The sequence below is a fragment of the Zootoca vivipara genome, chromosome 7 (assembly GCF_965207765.1).
Source record: "Zootoca vivipara chromosome 7, rZooViv2.hap1.1, whole genome shotgun sequence".
NCBI classification, from domain to species: domain Eukaryota; kingdom Metazoa; phylum Chordata; class Lepidosauria; order Squamata; family Lacertidae; genus Zootoca; species Zootoca vivipara.
In genome coordinates, this window is record NC_142590.1 from 14,812,522 (window position 1) to 14,835,809 (window position 23,288).

General features: G+C 42.1%; 1 protein-coding gene and 1 non-coding gene across 2 annotated transcripts; one reads left to right on the forward strand and one right to left on the reverse strand.

Moving 5' to 3' along the window:
* Nucleotides 1–1,998: 1,998 nt before the first annotated feature.
* LOC132592426 (complement factor H-like) lies at nt 1,999–21,861 on the reverse strand. The gene is given in 12 exon segments (XM_088673741.1): nt 1,999–2,477; nt 3,908–4,104; nt 5,251–5,433; nt 6,674–6,850; nt 8,427–8,603; nt 8,720–8,902; nt 14,661–14,834; nt 15,428–15,640; nt 16,381–16,563; nt 18,055–18,243; nt 19,210–19,380; nt 21,698–21,861. Coding segments are annotated over 12 exon segments (1,917 nt in total). The 5' UTR covers nt 21,762–21,861; the 3' UTR covers nt 1,999–2,471.
* On the forward strand, nt 10,440–10,546 carry LOC148684987 (U6 spliceosomal RNA). The gene has a single exon (XR_015951237.1). It is a non-coding gene; the product is annotated as a U6 spliceosomal RNA (small nuclear RNA).
* Nucleotides 21,862–23,288: the final 1,427 nt, after the last annotated feature.

Genomic DNA, 23,288 nt, shown 5'->3' on the forward strand with positions numbered 1-23,288 from the left:
CAGCACCCGTAAAAGTGATGAAAGAGGAAGTAGGAGAGACGGGGGGGAGAGGTGAATACTCAGGATAATGCCATTATCCAAGTGGCAGGGTTCTAAAGCCTCTCTCTGTAATATTGGAATAATAAAATGGTAAGAAACTTTTCCTTGTCTTTATACAAGCCACTAACAGCATCCTGACACTGGTTTGGCAGGGATTTAACCCCTGGTTGAGAACTGATGGGGTATGGGGGCAGAGTCAAAGTCCCTTCACTTTGGCTACACACTCCTCTTCTCAGCACCTATCAAAGGTGGCCCATGAGGCTGATGCAAGAATTTAAAAAAGGTTCCTCACTCTTGTTATTCAGTTTTCCTCTTCTGGTCATCAATAATGTGCTACACTGAAACTCTGTGATGATATCGCACTGTTTTCTTTTACCAGTGATGTACTGACAGAAGGTTCAAGTTCACAACAGCCATGCTTCCCCTAGAATCCTTTCAAGTCAGAGAGAATAATATTTAGGCATACCGTTCCCATTTTGGTTGCTACCACAAATCGGGTGGTACCTACCAATCGGGTGTTGTGGCTATCCAATATACCCACCCACAACCAGGAGGTCAGTCTCCAGGTCTCACCGCAACACATGCGTTCTTTTCTGCTGTCCATGCAGAAAGGCTGGGCCATTACAAAGAGAGTTAGTGCTCCTTAATTGGTAGGTGGTGTGGCAGTGTTTGGTGTAGTATTTATATATATCTATACTCTTCCTGGAGTTAAGGAACTGACTGGGATAAGCCTTGCTCAACTGAGTCTGTATTTTATATAATCTGTATATAAATTTTATGTGATAATGTGTGGTTTGATATGCCTAATAAAGGATATTTGAACAATGCCTTCTTTTAGGGAGGACACGATTTATTGTTTTTATGCCGCTTTGTGACTCGTTTGTGTGAAAAGAGGCACCGAAATGTAATGAATGAAACCAGCTGTAGGCAGTCTCCTCTTTATGGGTGATCCACATTCCTCTGCCAAACTGATAGGCACAGGAACACCAAGTTTAGTATTAGGAAAAATGCAAATGAGACTTGAAATACAGTGGCAAATTTTGGACGCAAAATGTGTTGGGGTTTTTTAGCATGAACAGTTTTTTTCCTCCTTTTTCAACAAATGCGAAATGATGTGGACAAGGGCTGACATGCTTTGCCCTTTTAGAATGTGTTTTTTTTGGGGGGTGTTATTGGGTTGTTGTTTTTATTTTGATTATATATTTTGCGGTTTTATATTTTGATTTTGTTCTGTGAACCGCCCTTGAGACCTTCGGATGTAGGACGGTATATAAATCCGACAAATAATAATAATAATAATAATAATAATAATAATAATAATAATAATAAAGGGAGCAAGAGAACGTAAGACTGGGAAACAGAGAAGCAAAAGAAACAAAATCTATGCCGAGTTAGGGAACATGCATAACATAATGTCATTGCATTGTGGGCATTCCAGAGGTACAGGTATATGATTACTTACTGTGGAAAACAGGACTAGAGAGGCTGATCCGACAGATACTTCTATGGTTTGTTAATATTGGGATTTAAGGACATAAGACACAGATCTTTACTCCCAAAATCCAGTAGCCACCAATGCAGCCACATTTCTCGATCTGTGTGGCTGTTAATAGGCCAAAGGGTCAATACGCTTGTCTGAGCATATTCAAAAGCAATATTAATAGTAATAGTTCAGGGACATAATTTGGTCTTTCAAATTTCAGCAGTGTCCTATGTGAGGCCCATATGTTCTGTTCAATTCAATTCAATTCACTATGTCATAGTTGACATGCCCTGTGATGCCCCCCCCCCGCTCAGTGCCCAGTGCGGCAGAACCAATCACACTGCTCTAAATCTGCCTCGGTAATGCTGCAATCCTATAAACGTTAACCCAGAAGTCAGTTTCAATGTACTCCATGGGGTTTCCTCCCACAGGTATGTAAATTTGCTACTACCGGTAGTACAATGAAAAAACAATAATTTGTATGCTATGCATTTTTATTCTATACTAACAAAGGACATATTTTTTAAAAAAACAAGTGCTTTTATTTTTATTTTTTAATGAACATAATAGCCCTACAAGCTTACAAAAATTCACTGCAGTTTTACACAACTAGTGTATTATCTACAGCTGCTTGTCTTGTCTCCTGGTGTATTTCTTTCCTTCCTATAACATTTTCCACGATGCTTTAAAGTATAATTTATTGTAAGTGAACCAGACCTACATCTATACTCATTATATCAATCCTTAAAAGTTACAGGTGTTTCTTCAAGGAAGTAGGCTTCCAATTTTAGGTCCATGATCCATTGTGAGCAGCTGCATATAATCAACGGGAAAATCTATTTGTGTGAAGTAGTAGCTTGATTTGATAATATTGAGAAAAAATGAATGAATCTTGAAGATCAGGCACTGGTTAAAAATGTCTTCTGAATGCTTCTTCCAATTACTTTTTTTATCTCTGTTAAATAGAAAGCAATGAAAATGTAAGGTTACAAACATACATAATGATCCTTTGTGTAGATACCTACCAACAGTCTTTGATTAATTTATTATATTAAACTGGTTCCATATGCAAGTAACAGGATGTAATAATTATAAGATGGTTTCATTTTTTATTTTTTATTGGCCAAAATCACTCAACAGACACTGATAACCCCATTGCACAATCATTGCCACCATTATTACTTTCCAAATTATCTGTGTTACAATAAAAGGTCAAACATCATTTTCCGTGAGTGATGGCATTAAAAATCGCACTCCACATGTTCAAAATATGTCTTGTTAGGCAAACATTTTGATATTGATAGGTAAACCTTAGCACCAATTTAGTGGGTTGGAATCAACCTAAGTTAGAACTTCAAATACCATTGAAATCAGGGGCATCTAAGTGATTGCAGAACTTGAAAAACCAGCCAGAAATCAGGTGCTAATACAGACTCATTATTGCCATGCAAAGACTACTGCTGTTGTGTTCATGAGGCCAGCTGAGATTTGTGTGTGTGTGTGTGTGTGTGTGTGTGTGTGTGTGTGTGTGTGTGTGTGAGAGAGAGAGAGAGAGAGAGAGAGAGAGAGAGAGAGAGAGAGAGAGAGAGAGAGAGAGAATTATGGAACTATCCTGGGGAATATTATGAATCCATTCATTCAGAGTGAAAGAGGAACAAGAGATGCTTACTCCACAATATGACAATTCTGATGCTTAGGGGCACTGACATTCAATCCTGTTGAATTTATTCTAAAGGCTAAGTAAGGAAGCACTAACACTGAGGTCCAGCGCCGAGGGCCTTCTGGCGGTTCCCTCACTGCGAGAAGCAAAGCTACAGGGAACCAGGCAGAGGGCCTTCTCGGTAGTGGCACCCGCCCTGTGGAACGCCCTCCCACCAGAGATCAGAGAGATAAAAAACTACCTGACATTTAGAAAATACCTAAAGGCAGCCCTGTTTAGGGAAGTTTTTAATCTGTGATATTTTAATGTATTTTAATGTGTGTTGGAAGCCGCCCAGAGTGGCGGGGGGGGGGACCCGGCCAGATGGGTGGGGTATAAATAATAAATTATATTATTATTATTATTATTATTATTATTATTATTATTATGGCGGCTTAATACCCAAAGGTGGATCATGTAATGGGCTTTACTTGTGGCAGCAGAACTACCTTTTTCTCATTTTAATTCTGTCTAGGACTTTAAGGGAGAAAAAGGTGAAAGAAAGGGAAGGTGAGAGGAGAAAATAAGAGATGATGAAAGGCAAAGAAGAGTAACTCAGGGAGGAGATGATAAAAATGAAAATGGATAAAAATCGAAAATCTGCTGTAGACTAACATAATCTCAAAGACAAACATTTATCTTGTAATACACATTGCTTTCTATAGCTTTAAATGCAATGTACCTACACGTATACATCTTGGGTAGTCAAACCTGCCCTCTCTGCATGAGGCTCTGAAGGGAGGCGAGGATGGATCTTCCAGAAAGCCCACTTTGCAGACAAATTCTGTCACATCTCCAGATGTGGAATAGATTTTTTTATCGTATATCCACCTCAGCCGTATGTTGTTCTGATTCATATCTTCTTCGTTTGCTGTACAAGGAGCTGTAGAAAGGCACAAATCATGTCATCTAAGAGATTAATTTTGACAATGAAGAATTCACTTGACCAAAAAAACCAAAACAAAACATTTTGGATTGTGTGCAAAGTTATTCATACTCAGTTAGTCAAACCCACTGAAATAAATAGAGATTAATGATGTAGTCCCATCAATGGGTCTCCTCTGAGGAAAAATAAGTAAAGCTTGGTGCCTACTGTACCTAAAAGTTCATTGACTTCTGTCAAATGACTAAATAAATAGCAATTTGAATATTTTCCCCCATGAAAACCGATTGGGAGTCACATGCTTTAGATTTTCTGAACGTCACTTGGTAGTGATTTTATTGACAGTCCTTCCATTGCCCCATCATTCCATAGTGAAACTAGGGGCTTCACAGCATTGGTAGGGAAATCCCCCAGAGCAAAGGGAATTTCTCATGATCTATAGGTTTACATGGGCAGACCATCCCAATGATCCCCTACTCCCAACTGCAGGAAAAACCTGCTACCACAAGGTCAACTTCAGCAGGACATGATCCACCTATGACAACCCCTCCCACCAATGGCCATTCACAATCTGCTTTACGACAAAGGTCAAATTGAAGGTATGATATATGTTGGGCCGGCATTGAACTGAGAGACCCCTGCTGTTGTCATGGTAGCTATGAAGCCTTGAGTCAGTCCAGACTTTGCAGACTTGGCATGTAAATGAAGTCTCCAAGCACAAATATTGCAAGGGCTGTCACATGGGAGAGAGAACAAGCTTGTTTTTCCTGCTCTGGCTCACACCAATGGCTTCAAGTTACAAGAAAGGAGATTCTGACTAACACCAGGAAAAAATTTCTGACCTCCCTCGGGAGGTTGTGGACTCTGCTTCCTTGAGGTTTTTAAGCAGAGGTTGGATAGCTATCTGCCATGGATGCAGTAAAGGCATCCAAAGTTTGATGGGTGGCTCACTTTGCCTCATGAGAGAACTACCTGTAGTTCGTGGGAGGAGCTGGGATGGAAGGTAACTAAAAGTGTGTAGTAAAGCAAAAACACATATAGAACAATGCCAACTGACACTGGTGCCACTAAGTCACAGGTTTTTGAATTTATTGAATATCCTTCAATAGAACAGAAAAAGAAAAGATTTAGAGAAATTTCCTGTACCTATGCATGTTGGTAGATCTGTCCAATGCCCGTTCGCACATCGTACATCTTGATTTCCTTGCATGTTGTAGAGAGATTGGCACTTATACTGTACATATACCCCTGGCATATATTCTGAAGTTGCCGTGCCCAGAAAGTCTCCATTTTCAATAGGAGGTGGAGGACCACATTTCCCTGCAGCATCTGTGGTGATGCATTGAAACAGAAAAAGGAATCTATTACATGGCACTTATTAGGATTACACATAGGGCTGTGCACACAAGCATTTCTATAATTCAGCTTCTACATCAGGAAAAAAGAAAAGTACCATGCAAAGATTTACCTGTAATTTAAAAAGGAAGAAAAGTTTTAATATACGTTTTATTGAGCTATGTATATCTGCTTGGGGGGAAAACCAGTTAACAAATTGTCTTTCTAAGGTCTCTTCGGGTGTGGCTGATGTTCCATCAGCACCTCCTTAGTTGGTCAAGCAGACCAATCATTAAAACAACTAGAACCTATTTTGACATGGATGGGAGCTCATTGGGAGGAGGAGGCGGCAGTCCTCTGAATATTGCTCACCTCTTCACTATCAAAATCGTATTCTGCTGTTTTTGAAAATCTCTGTCAGTATCTTACAAGTGTCTATTTGTAAAAATTGACTCTGCAGAAGCATAAAAGTTTATAAAATGCTGGTGCCTGAATATCTTGTGCATCCATAAACACCTCTGTTAGTTTTCTCCTTTCTGCCTCTGATGTTTGGAACTTCTGCCCCCAACATACAACTTGGGGGTAGCCAGTGTGATGCTATCTAGATGTTGCTGGACCACAACTCCAATCAGTCCCAGAATGGCCAATGGTCAGGGGAGTTGCAGTCCATCAACATCTTGAAGTATGCTGCAGTTGAATGGGGGCAATTCCACTGGTTCTAAAACCGCCTTTCCCATGAAGTGGGAACTCTCACCACCTCAAATGGCATACTTCAAAGTACACAGGCAGCTCCCAGTCATCTAGATCAACATGTGCCACAAACAGATGATTACATCGCAAATAGCTCAAACTGATTTAAATAAGCATAGCAAGCCACCTTGTGCTGTGGAAGACCAATTTGGTCTGCATGGATTTCTTCCTAATCACAGTCGTGATGATCGGTCAATGAAGGAAAACTACTACCACCAACTACTGAGTGATCCGATAGGAATCTCCATCAGGCCCATTCTAGATGAAGATTGTTGGTTTTCCCATTCCTTGACTACCTTTGGAATATTCCTCATAGCCCAAAGATTAGCAGAAGGTAAATTTTAAATGTCAGTCCAAGACTATGCAAGAAGACTATGCAAGAATCCGCATGGTACAAAATTTAACAAATATTATTATTAGTTTTAAACGGAAGAATGTTATATTCCTCTCTTTCAGAATATTTAAAAAATTGGACATCAAATACCTAGGCAACTTGGTGAATCTGTCCATTTTTTGTCCACACACTTTACTGTAAAAGCCCCAAAAAGGCTGTATCCTTGGTGGCAGCGATAGCGCACCTTCTCAAGAGGCATGTACCTTTGCTTGAGAGCAGTCGTAACCTGACCATTAGAAACCCAGGGTGGGGGAGGGCATGTTACATCTGAAATGATAGAAAAAAACTTCTTCAATCCTTGAAAACAAATTTTGTTTCCACCAAACAGCACCAAGCAGAGGATACTGTCCTAACTGTTGGAATTGCTGGTCCCCAACGCCCATCAAGGGTATAGGCTCCTATCTACCCTGCTGTAACCAGAAACACATGGACTTAGGAAAGAGCCCTGTTTGACTCAGAGTAAACCTGCACAGGAGGAAGTTGAGGAAAGAGCACATGTTTGTGGGGTTCCAGCCTCAAGCCACGAGGATGCTATTTGCAACCTTAGAGCTCTCATTCTTAGTTATAAAAGTTAGAGGTCAAAAGTGTGTGCTTTTGTCAATGAGTCCAGGAAGAAAAGTCCCTGAAAATGGGAGCTGTTTCGGGTCATTTAAGGGTGAGTCAAGGTGCATATGGCAACTCTCTTCCCTGCTCCCTGGAACACAAAAAGCACTGAAGTCCACATGCTTTACAGGCACATAGGAAATTGCCTTATGTAGTCAGACCACTGGTCCACCTAGCTCAATTTTATCTATGTCAGGGATCCTGTGCCCTCCAGATGTTGTTGGACTACATCTCCCATTATCCCCAGCCAGTAAGGTTGATGGTCAGAGATGATGGGAAGTGCAACAACATCTGGGGGGGGCACAGGTTCCCCATCCCTGGTCTATATGGACTGGTAGAGGCTCTCCAGGAGTTCAGGCAGTGGTTTGTCCTAGCCTCCACCTGGAGATGCCAGGGATTGAACGTGGCGCTTTGCGCATACAAAACCAGTCTTCGATCCCTGCTAGTATGTTGCAATATTGAAATTCTCTTATACAATTCAAGTCTTCTTTGAGCCCAAAATGCACAGTCTGAGAGGCAGTTTCCATGCTGTGTTGATGCCCTTCCCCACCCAAGGCTAACTGGAAAGAGGCATGTCTTAACACTAGGAGATCACTCTATCACGCAGTATTTCCCAGTGGCAGAGGCAGAATTGCAAGCCTTCAGACGGCGAACACGGAAAACAGGAACTCACACAGGTGGATACCGTAGTTCTCTTGGTGAGGACTTTAAAAAATAAACTTCTTTGGCTGTAACAATAAAAGCATGCCTCCAGTTTTAACCATCAGACATCTGACATCAGACATTTTGTTATCTCTTTCCAGTTTCTTCCACTTCCTTTTTCACATTTATGTTTGGCACACAGAAGACAGATTATGATCCCAGTATACATGAAGGAGTGTCTCTACCCCCATCATTCAGCCCGGAGACTGAGGTCCAGCTCCAAGGGCCTTCTGGTGGTTCCCTCACTGCAAGAAGCAAAGTTACAGAGAACCAGGCAGAGGGCCTTGTAGGTAGTGGCACCCACCCTGTGGAATGCCCTCCCACCAGATGTCAAAGAAATAACCAACTATCTGACTTTTAGAAGACATCTGAAGGCAACCCTGTTTAGGGAAGTTTTTTATGCTTGATGTTTTATTCTGTTTTCAACCTGTTGGGAGCCGCCCGGAGTAGCTGGGGAAACCCAGCCAGATAGGCGGGATATAAATATATTATTATTATTATTATTATTATTATTATTATTAGAAATGCCAGGTCTTACCTACACATGTCGGTGGTTCTGACCACTCTTTATTTTGACATGTTACAGAAGCCGATCCAGATATTTCAAAACCTTCATGGCACTGATACTGCACCTTGTGGTCAGGCAGATAAGCCTCTGCTGTCCCCTCCACAATTTCAGCACCAGCAACTGCAGGGGGTTCTCTGCAGGTTGCATCTAAATGGGGAGATGAAATAAACAAATAAGGTTTTCCTCAACAAATTGTGCTTTCTGCATAATGGAGACCCATCGTTCTTTTTTTTAAAAAAAAGATTTAGAGAAATTTCCTGTACCTTTGCATGTTGGTGTATCTGTCCAATGCCCGTTGACACATTGTACATCTTGATTTCCTTGCATATTGTAGAGAGCTTGGCATTTATATCGTACTTTTGCCCCTGGCATATACTCCATCTGTGTAGTGCCCAGAAAGACTGCATTTTCAACAGGAGGTGGAGGACCACATCTTCTCTTAATAGCTATGGTGATGTATTGAAACAGAAAAAGACTATATTACACAGCTCAGCAATGGCCAGAGGATTGGAGAAGATCAGTCTACATCCCAATTCCAAAGAAGGGCAGTGCCAAAGAATGCTCCAACTACCGCACAATTGCGCTTATTTCACACGCTAGCAAGGTTATGCTTAAAATTCTACAAGGCAGGCTTAGGCAGTATGTGGACCGAGAACTCCCAGAAGTGCAAGCTGGATTTCGAAGGGGCAGAGGAACCAGAGACCAAATAGCAAACATGCACTGGATTATGGAGAAAGCTAGAGAGTTCCAGAAAAACGTCTACTTCTGCTTCATTGACTATGCAAAAGCCTTTGACTGTGTCAACCACAGCAAACTATGGCAAGTTCTTAAAGAAATGGGAGTGCCTGATCACCTCATCTGTCTCCTGAGAAATCTCTATGTGGGACAAGAAGCTACAGTTAGAACTGGATATGGAACAACTGATTGGTTCAAAATTGGGAAAGGAGTACGACAAGGTTGTATATTGTCTCCCTGCTTATTTAACTTATATGCAGAATTCATCATGCGAAAGGCTGGACTAGATGAATCCCAAGCAGGAATTAAGATTGCCGGAAGAAATATCAACAACCTCAGATATGCAGATGACACAACCTTGATGGCAGAAAGTGAGGAGGAATTAAAGAACCTTTTAATGAGGGTGAAAGAGGAGAGCGCAAAATATGGTCTGAAGCTCAACATCAAAAAAACCAAGATCATGGCCACTGGTCCCATCACCTCCTGGCAAATAGAAGGGGAAGAAATGGAGGCAGTGAGAGATTTTACTTTCTTAGGCTCCTTGATCACTGCAGATGGTGACAGCAGTCACGAAATTAAAAGACTCCTGCTTCTTGGGAGAAAAGCAATGACAAACCTAGACAGCATCTTAAAAAGCAGAGACATCACCTTGCCTACAAAGGTCCATATAGTTAAAGCTATGGTTTTCCCAGTAGTGATGTATGGAAGTGAGAGCTGGACCATAAAGAAGGCTGATCGCTGAAGAATTGATGCTTTTGAATTATGGTGCTGGAGGAGACTCTTGAGAGTCCCATGGACTGCAAGAAGATCAAACCTATCCATTCTTAGGGAAATCAGCCCTGAGTGCTCACTGGAAGGACAGATCATGAAGTTGAGGCTCCAGTACTTTGGCCACCTCATGAGAAGAGAAGAATCCTTGGGAAAGACCCTGATGTTGGGAAAGATTGAGGGCACTAGGAGAAGGGGACGACAGAGGACGAGATGGTTGGACAGTGTTCTCGAAGCTACGAACATGAGTTTGACCAAACTGCGGGAGGCAGTGGAAGACAGGAGTGCCTGGTGTGCTATGGTCCATGGGGTCACGAAGAGTCGGACACGACTAAACGACTAAACAAGAACAACAACATATTACACAGCACCTATTGGGATTACGCATATACAGCTGTTTTTGAGGCCAGAGAGGGGAGCAAAGAAGGAGCTGCTCCCCACCACTATCACTTACAACCATGTTAACACCACCATCTTGTTGTGCTCGCTTCGGCAGCACATATACTAAAATTGGAACGATACAGAGAAGATTAGCATGGCCCCTGCGCAAGGATGACACGCAAATTCGTGAAGCGTTCCATATTTTTTAAAAAAATAAAAAATAAAAAAAAATAAAAAAAAAAAAAACACCACCATCTTGCCAAGGTACCTCCATATCTAGAAATGATGCTGGCAGTAAGATTCTTCATCTAACAAGTTACAATTTTCAAGGTTTTTATGATAGAGTTCTGAGCAAGCTTCCAAAGAGAACCCCTGGGGAAAATTATGTTTGTGCCATGGACCCACTTCTTCCTGGGTTGGTAAGGGAGGTACAGTATGATGGGACACGCTGCTTGGGGTGACAGCTCAGATGCAGATACAATAAAAGAGTATCCAATAGCATCAGGAAGGCTGCATTAGATGTATCTGATATATTGATCAGAAACAGGGACGTATGAAGGGGTGGGGGTGGCACGCCCCGGGTGCCACCCTGGGGGGTTACAAGATGGCCAGCTGCCTCCCCCCCTCCCAGTTGTAGAGTGGCCGAGAGTGTGCATGTGACGTCCTGACGGGTACAGGCACCGCACGCGTGGCATCTGTATGGGTGCCGCGCATGCGCGCCCTGCCCCACCCCGGGTGCCAGAGAGGATTCCTCTGCCACTGATCAGAATTTCTCTTTTCTCCAAACATAGGGGTGGGAATTCAGGAGCTAGAGACCCTGCAAAGATTTGGAATTGATCTTAAAGAACTGATCCTTTTCCGAAAGTGAAGCCTCAGTCAGAGAGAGGCAAAATTCCTTTGTTCTAGTGTTGTGTAAAATTTGAATCGGAACAATGTACTTTCGTTTCCCGAATCCGGAGATACAAAGTTTTTTAAGTATTTGAACTGATAGAGTTATAATACAGTCGCTTAGAAGTTTTCTTTTGGATTTGGCTAAACTTGCTTAAAGCATGGTTTATGGATTATAGTAATGGCATATGTTTAAATAATGGACTGTTTTAGTGAAGTTGTTGAATCTTAGGACTTCGTGTTATGCAAAAAAAAAGCTCAGCTGTGACCTTCAAGTCAGAAAGGGAGAAATGGTCTGTTGTTTTTCTGGAGACTGTTTTAACTTTGTTTTATGAAATAAGACAGGAGGTTAGAGGAACCAGAGGATGGATGGACAATCACAATGTTAATTTGCAAGCTACAAAAGAAGAATTGGGAAATTCGGAAGGGGATGCCAAAGTGAGGAGAATTGAGAGCACAACTGTGAAAATGTATGAAGAAGGGAGAGATTTGGATTTGTAAAGAATCTAGCAAGAAGAAATGAATGCTAATGCCTTTTTGCAAATAAATGAGCTAGGATTGCAGAGGATTGCAGAGGTGACTGGGCTTTAAAGAGAACAACTGAGAGGCTGTGTAAACAAAGGAAGGGGGCCCTTTAGGGAGCTCCAGGAGAATGCTACGGTTTCACTGCAAATGATAGAGCAAGGAAGACAGATGATCCAGAGTAATGCATTTGAGATTCAAAGTGAAAAGCTGAGGGACAATGCAAGCAAAGAAATGGGCTCCTTTTTTGAACTGCAGGAGGAAAAGACTGAATCTTGGGTTGTGGAAGCTTGCAGGTTGGAAGTGGGTTGAGCGCCCGAGTGCCGTAGAAGATGGCCAAAAATTCCATCTGTCCGACACCCACAGGGAAATTAACGAGGCTGTGATGGGAGTAGCAGCCTCCTGAAGTCTTCCCGGGGAGTATGGGAAGATGCAGTCTCATCTGCGGATTCCCACCACCAGCTTCAACTTCGGAAGAGGCTGGGTGCACTGGATGGAAAGCCCCCATGGGAGCCTGGATCTCCCGGGCGCTGATTCTACGAGCGATTTGGGCTCCATGACTTAAGAGAGAAGTTAGATATGAGTCATGGACACGCTCCAGACAAAGGAGATTTATACTGCAAACTACAGCCACTGAGAAAACAAAAGACACAGAGGAATGTCTTCATCAGATTAAGAAGGTATGCGACGGAACAGAAAGAGGGAGGCTGAAACTCTATCATTGTGCTTTACTATTTACTTAACACAGCCGTTTTTAATATTTACAAGCGAAATTGGAATGTCAGACTGTGTGAACTGGAAATATATATATAATCAAAGTTTGTAATTGGAGGGGGGGTGTTTGGAATGTGGTCAAAGTCTCCCTAAATTTATGGACAACAGAGAGAAGCAAGCTTGTTAGTGGTTGGAAACCTTTCAAGAAACTTCTGAGATATGACGCAGTTACAAAAAACAGCTTCCGCCATTTTAAGAGACAGAGCCGGCCGTAATAGCAGTCAAAGGGGGAGGGAGCCATAAATAAGACATTAGATTTGTGTATAAGGTTGTGACCTGGCATACCTTCCCTGGAAAGACTGCTGCGGAGAACGGCCCTGGGAAAGGTGTCACAGAGGCTTTAACATCTGATTTATTGGATTGTTTGAGGATCATGGTTGCCAGCTGTGAAGAAGACCGGAGGATTTACGGACAGACTTGGCAGGATGCCAGCGTGCGAGGAGACAGTGCTAAATTTACAAAATGGAGCTATAATATAAATTCACACAGAATCAAATACGGTTTGATCAAATTTGCTTGCTGAAAGGAACTCAGTGACTTGGAAAAAAAGAAACAATGATAATAATAGATTATGGAATAAGATCTGAACATTGTGGGAAAGAAATGCAGCATTATAAGAGGATTAGACCTTCGTAGTCTGGAGCATGGGGAGTCGATAAATTTGTATAATTTGGCAGAAGATTTGGTTAAAATGTTTAATTGATATTTGTATAATTTATATAATTGGGAAATGGATTAGATATTTAAATTGGAAAATCTAATAAAAATGTTTATTTAAAAAAAGAAAATAAAAAATGTTATTTTATTTTTTTCTAAATTGATATACCCAGATTTGGATATGGAATGGTGGGATATTGAGATTGAATTTTCTTTTTGGGTGTCATAATTGATGTGAATATTATTTGTTAAGAAGTGATTTTTTGGAGCTTGCTGAAGCTGGCTGGGAGATTCTGCGGTCAGGATGAGGGGTTGGTGAGTGGTAGAAATTTTAAATATTGGTGAAAAGTATTGTTATAAGTATTAAAAACAAAAAACCCTAGGGAAGTAAAAAAAATAGGTTCTTGGTGTTAAAGTAGAATTTATGTTTTAATTTTGTTAAGATGTTTTAAGATTAAATATGCTAGGTTAAATTTTATGGAGTATTGTGTTCAATAGAATTTATTTTTATGGAGTACATAATGCAGGATTCTGGAGTCACAACCTAAGGCACATTCTCAGATTAAGCAGTGCAGTGGCTATACCTGTTTTTTTTTTGCCACTGCACCACATAAATTTACAGTGCAGCCCATAATACAAACCATGTCCTTTTGCTGCTTTGCATTACAGGGGCAAAGCCAGTAAAGTTTGATAAGGGAGAATATTTTGACCAATCTCTTTTTCATGGAAGCTTATCTGTCCTGACTAAGGATGGTGGAGAATTTTTCAATAATTGAACTTTAATTTGAATTCTGTGGTGTTCACATTTCTAGTTATGTATGCACCCAAATAGTTTAATTCAGTATGGCAAAGTTTAATTTTGAGAAAAGAAGCCAGACCAGTTTGAATTTTTGGAAGAACATTCTTTCTGAGTTTCTGAGTCAATGTGGAAGTGCTTCCTCCCAGAGGCAAAGAGATGGAAAACAAATGGTGGTGGTGGTGGTCGTTTTATTATTTATATCCTCCCCAGCCACTCTGGGTGGCTTACAGCATATAAAAATTGTACAAAGCTGTAATAGACAGGTGACTGCAATTATTGATCTCAGTTATATGTGTTGGGGTGGGGGCTCATCCACACTTCTGCATGTGCTGTGCTTAGAAAGCACAAGTCCTGGCAGTTTCCCACTTGACTCACACTTTCTAAGCATGGGTCCAATGAGTTTTCCCATTGCCCCACTCCTTTCCAAGGGAAAACCCACTCTTTAGTGATAGATCAGAACAAATGGCAATCTGGGGGAAACCCAGATTCCTGTTAGCTCCAAATGAGCACTAAAGAGCAGTTTCTTTCCAGGAGGGTGGCAGAAGCAGCAGAACAAGGGGAGGTGTGGATAAGCCAGTCTGTATATACATGCGTACTGATGCAGACCACTAAAAAAAACAGCAACAATAATGTACATCAACTCTTCAATAATTGTGCTAAGACATGCAGATTCCACTTACCGCTGCACTGTGGTAGAGGTGACCATCCATTCCTTGTGCATTCTGCAACATTATGTCCATCAGCTAGATGAAATCCACTGTCACACTGAATTTGAATTAGATCCTCACCATGATAGATATTTCTTTGAGGTCTAAAAGTGCCATTAGCCACCTTTGGAGGGTTACATGCAATTTCTATTTAAAAAACAACGAAGTAAACATGTGACATGGAAACAGAAAAACAAGTGGCAAAACCACTTATATGAGAGGCTCTGCACACTCTCTGTATATGAAGGGTTGTTGTTGTTGTTGTTGTTGTTGTTGTTTTAAGACAATCTATTTACCTAGTAGTATCAGGGCAAAAAAGACAAATCCTACAATCTAAATTTCAATAGGGGCATAGGATAGAAAGAAGAAAGGCAAGCAATGACACAAGGAAGTCACTGGAGAGGAAAAGGTATAAGAAAATTGTTTCAATAAGCGATGAGGGGTGTGGAGTTCATGCAAAGGTTTCACTGAAGACATGAGTTCTGAAGAAGTTGGAAAGACAATTCCTGGTCATCATACATGCTAATATTAATTTCAGGGGTTGAGTTATGAAGCCCACATAACCATTGCAGGGCTACAGAACATCACATTTTCAGAATCGGGGGGGGGGGGGTTTAGAAAGAACAGACTAAGGGAGCAAACATAACACAAAACAGCCCAATGAGAACTTGGTGTATTCTTTAACAAGTGATTATTGAGATTCTTCTTGTTATTTTAAAAATAATGCCATATAGAATTACCTTCGCATTCAGGATACACAATTGCTTCTCCATTGCACCGGATTACAAAAGCAGATGGGGAATAATTTGCTGCAGGAGCATGCCCTGGTTTACAGGCAAGCTCAACAGAAGTACCACGTTGTACATAAAAGTTTTGAAAATGATGCTTATCTGCTTGCCCGACCACCTCAACTTTCTTGCTTTCCATTTCAGCCAATGAGATTGCACAGGGCTCTATGACGAGAAAGAAAATAGATTCTGTCAATGAAGGCAACCAGAGTATGTATTTGCCATATTCAGAAACTTAAACGAAAAGGAAGATTGTATATACATCAGTCTTGGGAACGCAAGTCAATTTTTTTTGGGGGGGGACATTCCAGTGCATTTGAAAAAAGCAAACAATTCTCTCTCTCTCTCTCTCTCTCTCTCTCTCTCTCTCTCTCTCTCTCTCTCTCTCTCAGCAAACAACATTTCCAGAAGTAATAATCATTAAATCATGTGAGAACCTGTGGCCAGCAGGCAAAATCTGGTCTGCCAAGCTATTGCAAGTAGGCCTGGGCAAGTAAAACTCTTCCTCTGCTTCTGGAAAGGTGCCTCTTTACAGTATCATTGCTAAGATGTCTTACTGGTCAGGAAACAGCACTAAGACCTTCCATCACTGGTACTACACTTTGAATTATGCTCGGAAAAATTGTTCCAGCAACTAATTTTCATAGTATTAGTACCTATATTTTACAGAATGGGGACTGAAGCTGAGAGGATACTGGCATGCTAAATGTAATGCCTGAAGCAAGATATGAACTAGGATTCTCCCTCTCCATATCTCACATGCTTCATGGTGGTGCTTTACTAAGGAGAAACAATTATATGAACCTTTCCCAAATATATCACATATAAAAGAAATTAATGAAGCAACCTTATATGCATACCAGAAGCTGGAATTTCTATCAAAACAGGAAAGAAATAGTTCTTACCTAGACAAATGGGCACTTTTGTCCAGTTCCCATTGTTACAAAAAGTTCTGTTTTCTCCTTCCATGGCATAATATTTTTGGCACTTGAATTCTACTGAAGAGCCAGATGCATATTACTTCTGTGATAAGGTGATAATGTCTCCATTCTCAATAGTGGGTGTGTGACTACAGTTTTTTCCTATTTCTAGTAAATAATAAAATGATAAGAACAGTGGCTTAGCACAGTTACCAAAGGTCAAAAATGAAGGACTTTGAAATCCCTTTGTTCAAATCAGGCATGTTGAGCTAGAGCAGCGTTTCTCAACCGGTGTTCCGCGACACACTACTGTGCCGTGAGACGCTGGCTGGTGTGCCGCGACGAGAAGGGCGATTTGCATTGTCACGTCGCTGACCCGCCGGAAAGGAAGCCGGCCGGGTCACGGCGCGAGGCGAGCGCCCGCGTCGTGACCCGGCCGGCTTCCTTTCCGGCGGGTCAGCATTGTGTATTGGCGGCCGCCAGGCACGTGACAATGTAAATCGCCCTTCTCGTCACCGCACGTCACGGCAAAATTTAGAGTCGGCATCCAGCTGGAAGCCAGAGAGGGCACCGCCGCCGCCTGGGGAGGAGGAGGCAGGCGGGGAAGGCTGCGCAGGGCTTCCCTTCACCGGGCCAGAGCGGCGGTGGCTGCCTGGGGCGGCTGGGAGGGAGGTGGCGGCAGCTGCGCGCCCGTGTCTGCCCGCCTGGGGTCTGGGCGTGCCGTCTAACGTGTCCCCACTCGCTCCGCAGGCTCTGCGCCTGGTGGGTCCGCCTGGCTACCGCGCAGCAGTTCTTCAGTGGCATGCTTTACGTCTCCCCTCCAAACTAAACTAAATATAGGGTGGCACAGAGTTGGTGTGCCGCGGGATTTTTTTCATAGAACAAGTGTGCCGTGGCCCAAAAAAGGTTGAGAAACACTGAGCTAGAGTATCTCTCTCTCTCTCTCTCTCTCTCTCTCTCTCTCTCTCTCTCTCTCTCTCTCTCTCTGGAGCAGAGGAAAAGCCAATTCCAACTCAAATGCAATAACATGGCATCTAACTAATGCAACCAAGGTATTCAGCTCCTGGCTGCAAATTGATTCCCTCAGAATACGAAGCTTTGAAGGAAGAATTTCAAGATGTGGTGTTGCCGTTCATCTTCTCCACTAGTGGCAACACCATGCGCAGTGCCCTGACTCTGGCTGAGTTCTTGCAGACAGCACTGCTGCTTGTCTTCCTCACCCTGGGGTGGAGAAGACGAGTGGTGATGTCTTGTGGAGACCTCTGGCTCTCACTGCGTTTGCAAGAGGGGGGGCATTTTGACAGCAGCGGAAATTAGGGGTGCAGCGCAGTGGGTGGGGTCAGGGGACTACACATTCCCTTTTCACCTTAGGTGGCGAAACTGGACACACCACCTCTGGTCCCAGATGGACATGCTTCTTCTGTGCAAGTGCCGTATGCATAAAAACTAGATTTCTAGCAGAATCAAGCCATGGTCCACTGGACAGAGAACAAGCACTGGGGCCATCCAGCACCTCATATAGTTTCTGAGACTCTCTGAACATATGAGAAAGACACAGCTGGAAGCATTCGCTTTTGAACTGGAAAGTGAGGTAGTTATAGACCACTTGAACATTTAAATATCCATAGAGGGATTTTTCAATATGAACAGCATGTTTACCAGAGATACACAATGGCAAATCCATATGCCCATCGATACACTTCCTGACTGAAGGAGCTGTAATGACTTGTCCTTCCTTGCACAGGAACTGCAGCGTATGATTATGCTGAATCACTTGGGACCGTCTTCGCTTCCCAGGCAGGAGCAGGTCTTTTGCATCTAGCTGTTCTTTTGTGATACCACAAGGTGCTAAAAGAAAGAAAGAAAGAAAGAAAGAAAGAAAGAAAGAAAGAAAGAAAGAAAGAAAGAAAGAGGGAGAGGGAGGCAGGGATCATCACTGGGACTCATTTCTCTGTATGTCCTATTCAATTTGCCCTCTTCGTGATGCAAGGTTACCTCATATCTGTGGCTGTCTTTAAGTGTTCAAAACAGGAGGAAACACAATAAGGACAAACTTATTTGTTGCACCTACTCAGTCATTCATTGTGTGTGGTTTCTGTCAACTTCTATTTAAGTACTGCAAAAACATGGGGATAAAAATAGTCTCTAACTTGCCACCCGCTGAAATGTATGGGTATGTATTTAATAGCACCACCCTATAGGTGCACTTCAGACGTAACTCCCATTCAGTGCAATGGGCTTAATCCTTGGGATGGGGTATATAGGATTACAGCCTGGATGTCATTGGATTGTGACCCTTCTTTTCTTTTTTTCTCAAAGTCTTGAGAAAAGGAACAAGAGCTCAAAGACTCAAACTGGCCCAAAGTGACACCTTGATTCCATGCTGGAGATACGTAGGATGTGAATCCAGATCCAGTTCAACTCTCAAACAATATGGCAACTCTGGCTATCGATGTTTGCACTAAATAACTCAGATCCAGAATGTGAATTCTCCAGTTTCCTCAAATTACAGCATTTTGCCAGAACTGCCCAATTATGCAAATCCATTGATCCATATTAGCAGAATTAAAGTAGCCATACAGTGTAGAGAAGAGGGATCTGTGATCCCTCAAATATTGTTGAATTATACCTCATATCATGATGGGAGTTGCTGTCCAACAACTGTTCAGCAGTTCCCAATTCTGGACAGAGTGTTTCAAGTCCTCAAACATGGGGAAAGCAACTTTGCATGCAGCTGAGTTTCCAGAGGCTATGTTGGACATGCCACATTTTGATTTAAAGTTTGCAATATTGAAAGTCAAGATGCCTCCTTACCCATACACCTTGGTGCAGGTGTCCACTTTTGCCCACGACATATTATCCATTCAGTGCCTTCCAAGACATATCCAGGGCCACACTTGTATTGTGTTCTGTCACCCTCCAGGTACCTGGCCTTCTCATCACTTATCATTTCCCCGAAATCAATGTCAGGTGGTTCTTCACAAACTGCAATTATATTTACCATCAATATCAACATTCTCCCATTTTCCTGAAAGCACAGTAAATGTCAGGGATGGTGTTGTGGAGAACTGCACTGAGGAGGAATGGTGGGAGCCTCCTCCTGCCCCCCGCCCCCACCCCCCGTTCCTGATCCAGATCCTGAATCTTCCCAAGAGGAGGAGGACAGTATAGATTGGGAACAATGGTTTGCAGAGGAGCATAGTTCAGAAGGAAGAAGCTGGGATATACTGGATAGTGAACACCTAGGAGAAGAAACACTGGAAGGGAGAGGGTTAACAGATTCACAGTCTCTTGGCAGGATTCCTCCACCACCCTCTCCAAAGCTAGAAGGGCTCAGAAAGAACAGAAAGCACAGAGGGGACAAGCTCAGATTACGAGATGTAGAAGTGACATAGGTTCATAGGGACCAAAGGGAGTGGACTCATTAATTGGGAGCACCGCTATTACTAGGAGATGGGTTCTTCATTCTCTTGCTGTGTTTATTAAAGTTTCTAACTGGTAAGAAGACTCCGATTCCCCGAAGCCTGGTAATAAATAACTAAAGCTGCACTTTGAAACCAAACACAAATCAAATATTTCCCATTATTATTATTTTTTCAAAAAAATAAGCTGCTGCTATCATTTTAATGTTATTTTAATGTTTGGATGTTATTTAATATTTATCTGTTGTAGCCTTATAGTTTTTGAACTATTTATAACCGGTAAAACACATTTTGAAAGTTGGAACTCTGAAAGGCACATTAAAAATGTGTTAAATAAATGCATCTTAAATCCAATATTTTTCAAAATAACTGTCTATATTGGCAATCTTCAAGTATAAGCATTTATAAGGCTGAAATGCTCTGCCATTTAAATGATGATGATGATACCTTGACAGGTCTGAACCATGTCAACAAAAAGATATTCCCATGAGTTCCAGCAGGCTGTTTTAAAACTTTTAGGATGCCTAACCTCTGAACCAAGCGAAGAAGAGATACAATTGCAGGAATCAACGCAGCAATCGCAGGTGGTGGACAGTGAAAATGATTTGATAGAAGACAATGTCGATGAAGAAGATATGGAAATCGAATGCAAGGACAGTGATGATGACAACAATGACAATAATGGAAAAAATGAGGAAATTACAAAACAGAATGACGTTCACCACGACGGAGAAAAGGACTCTTCAAGGCAAAAGGTTATGAAGACATTCCCTCTTTTCTGGAGGGAATGCCAGGAGCTGATAGATCTTCAGATTCTTCACATGGAAAAGGAAAAAGATAACCAACAAAGACTGAAAACTCTGGGGGGATGTAAGAGTGGGGTGATAAAACATGGGAAAAAAGGGGTGGGGTGAAAAAAGAAATAGATTGGGGATTATTAGGATGGATCAGAAGGCTGAAAACTGGACTGTTGTTTTGGGATTCTGCTGGAAGAGAGGGAATGCCGGACCTAGGGGAGAGGAGGGTTGTAGAATAATATATTGTAAATTACATTTGGTTATGGAAAAAAAGGTTTGAAACTAAGGAGGTCTATTGAGGGGGAAAATCAGGCCAGGGAAGAAAAATAGATTGTATTTAGATTAAGATTTGGAAAAAAGAAATTGTCAAAAATGATTTGCAAAGGAAAACCGGGAAAGGGGAGGTTGGGGAAGCCCCTATAACAATGTTTATGGAAATGATAATGTATTTTTTCTTTTTCTTTTTCTTTTTTTATTTTATTTTTTGCTTGTTTCTCCTTTTTCTTCTTTTTTTGGGTTTTTCTTTATGAAAAAGTGGTTGGGCGGACACTCCCTTGCTTCTCCCTTGTATTTCTGGGGCTCCTCGGTGGCAGGGGGGGCTTTGGGACGGGGGAGAGGGGGGAGGACAAACCCAATCCTAAAATGAACCATCATCGGCTGTTCACCTTCATGAGACCCGCTTGTGGCAGGAGGGGGTTTGTGGAGGAGAGGACGGAAGTTGGTGGAACAAAATCATGTTATGTATATTCTGTTTTTTGCTGTTTTTTTTCTTTTATTGTTTTTCAAAACTTAATAAAAAAATTTTTTTTTAAAAAAAAAGATAATTTATTTGTACCCCGCCCATCTGGCTGGGTTTCCCCAGCCACTCTGGGCGGCTTCCAAAAAGATTAAAAATACATTAAAATGTCACACATTAAAAAAACTTCCCTAAACAGGGCTGCCTTCAGATGTCTTCTAAATGTCAGGTAGTTGTTTATCTCTTTGACATCTGATGGGAGGGCACTTACAAGTTGATATATTAATAAAATCAGCGCTACTAAGTATTCTGTTGAGCTTTTCATACATTAAAAAGTGTGGACTCACCATTTTGTGAAGCACAGCATGTCCACAGAAGAAAGGGAACAACGGAGACCAGCCAGCTTTTCATAGCGCTACTTGTTGCTCCGGGCCACAGAACACTCACTTTCTACAATTAATTTTTCTAATGACTGTCCTTGCAGAAATAATCACTGGTGGTTCATGGCTCTGTGCCATGGGAGGAGGAAGGATTACTGGAATGGGTAACATGAACCTTTTAAACCAACAAAGTGTTTGCGAAAGATTTGCATTGGCACAGCACTAGGTGTAGTGATGGCAGCTAGGCAGAACAACAACAAACCTTTCTTACCAAGTTGCAAGCTTCTGAGAAATCCCTTTTAGCTGTCCTCTAACAGCAGTGTACACTACTAGGCAGGGTCAGCTCAGCCCCACCAGTGGCAGAGAAGCAGCACCAGCACTGAAACCAATTTTGGGTGAGATTGCATCCATTTTCGGAGAGACCTCGCCTGAAATCAGCACGCTTTCGCTTGAAATTGGCACCAATGGAGGCACGACTTCTCTGCCAGTGCCAGATGTTGCAGGGCACACAGTGGAGGCGGTGGAGGCAACAGGTTGTTCTAAAGGAATTATAATATAGTTAATTAAAGGTTGTGTTGAGCTTTATTCCATGAAAGAAGAGAGGCTTAATCTATCCCACTCATTTGAGTGGACTCAAAGCACAGAGTCCAAATAGTCACGTAGAAAAAACAAGTTCCTGCCAAGTAAATTCCCAGTAACAATGCGGATGTAATAACTTGCCATCTGTTTGCTTTAAAAAAAAAACTGGTTGTGAAATATTAAGAAATGCCACATTCTGAATGCTTATCAAAATAGGAAATATTACATTGTTTCACGATCCCAGTTTCATGGATTTTGCATTGTTCCTTTAGCTATTCACTTCCCTATTTCAAGGGGGGGCTAGTTCACGACAGCCCTCTTCCAATCATTTCAAATAATATATGTGATGACTGAAACTGTGTCAAGAGATATGTTGAAGACTTTCTTGTTTCAGTAGGCTTTGGGGAGCTGACTGCTTTTAATGAAGGGGCTGGTGCTGTGTTGTTTTTATATGATTTCTATATACGACATTGTGAATCCTGCTCCCCACAGAGAACATCTTTGGGGAACTGGCTTAAGGCACCAGGCCCATTGGCAGACCAACTCTGCATTACAAAGATGGCATGACGAGTAGCAACATCAAACCCACTGTGTGGGAATCCCTTGTAAACCACAGTGCTTAAGAGACAGACAGTCAGATTGGGCATTCACAGCAGGGACCAGAGGAGGAATAACTGTGGGGAGGAACACAGAAATAAGAAATAAGAAATGTCACAGCACAAACGGATGCCTTCATCAGCCCCAGAAGCAACAAAACATGTCTCTCCCCTCCGAGGGCCTTCTGGCAGTTCCCTCACTGCGAGTGGCAAGGTTACAGGGAACCGGGTAGTGGCGCCTGCCCTGTGGAACGCCCTCCCATCAGATGTCAAGGAAATAAACAACATCCGAAGACATCCGAAGGCAGCCCTGCTTAGGGAAATTGTTAATGTTTGATGTTTTATCATGTTTTTAATATTCTGTTGGGAACTGCCCAGAGTGG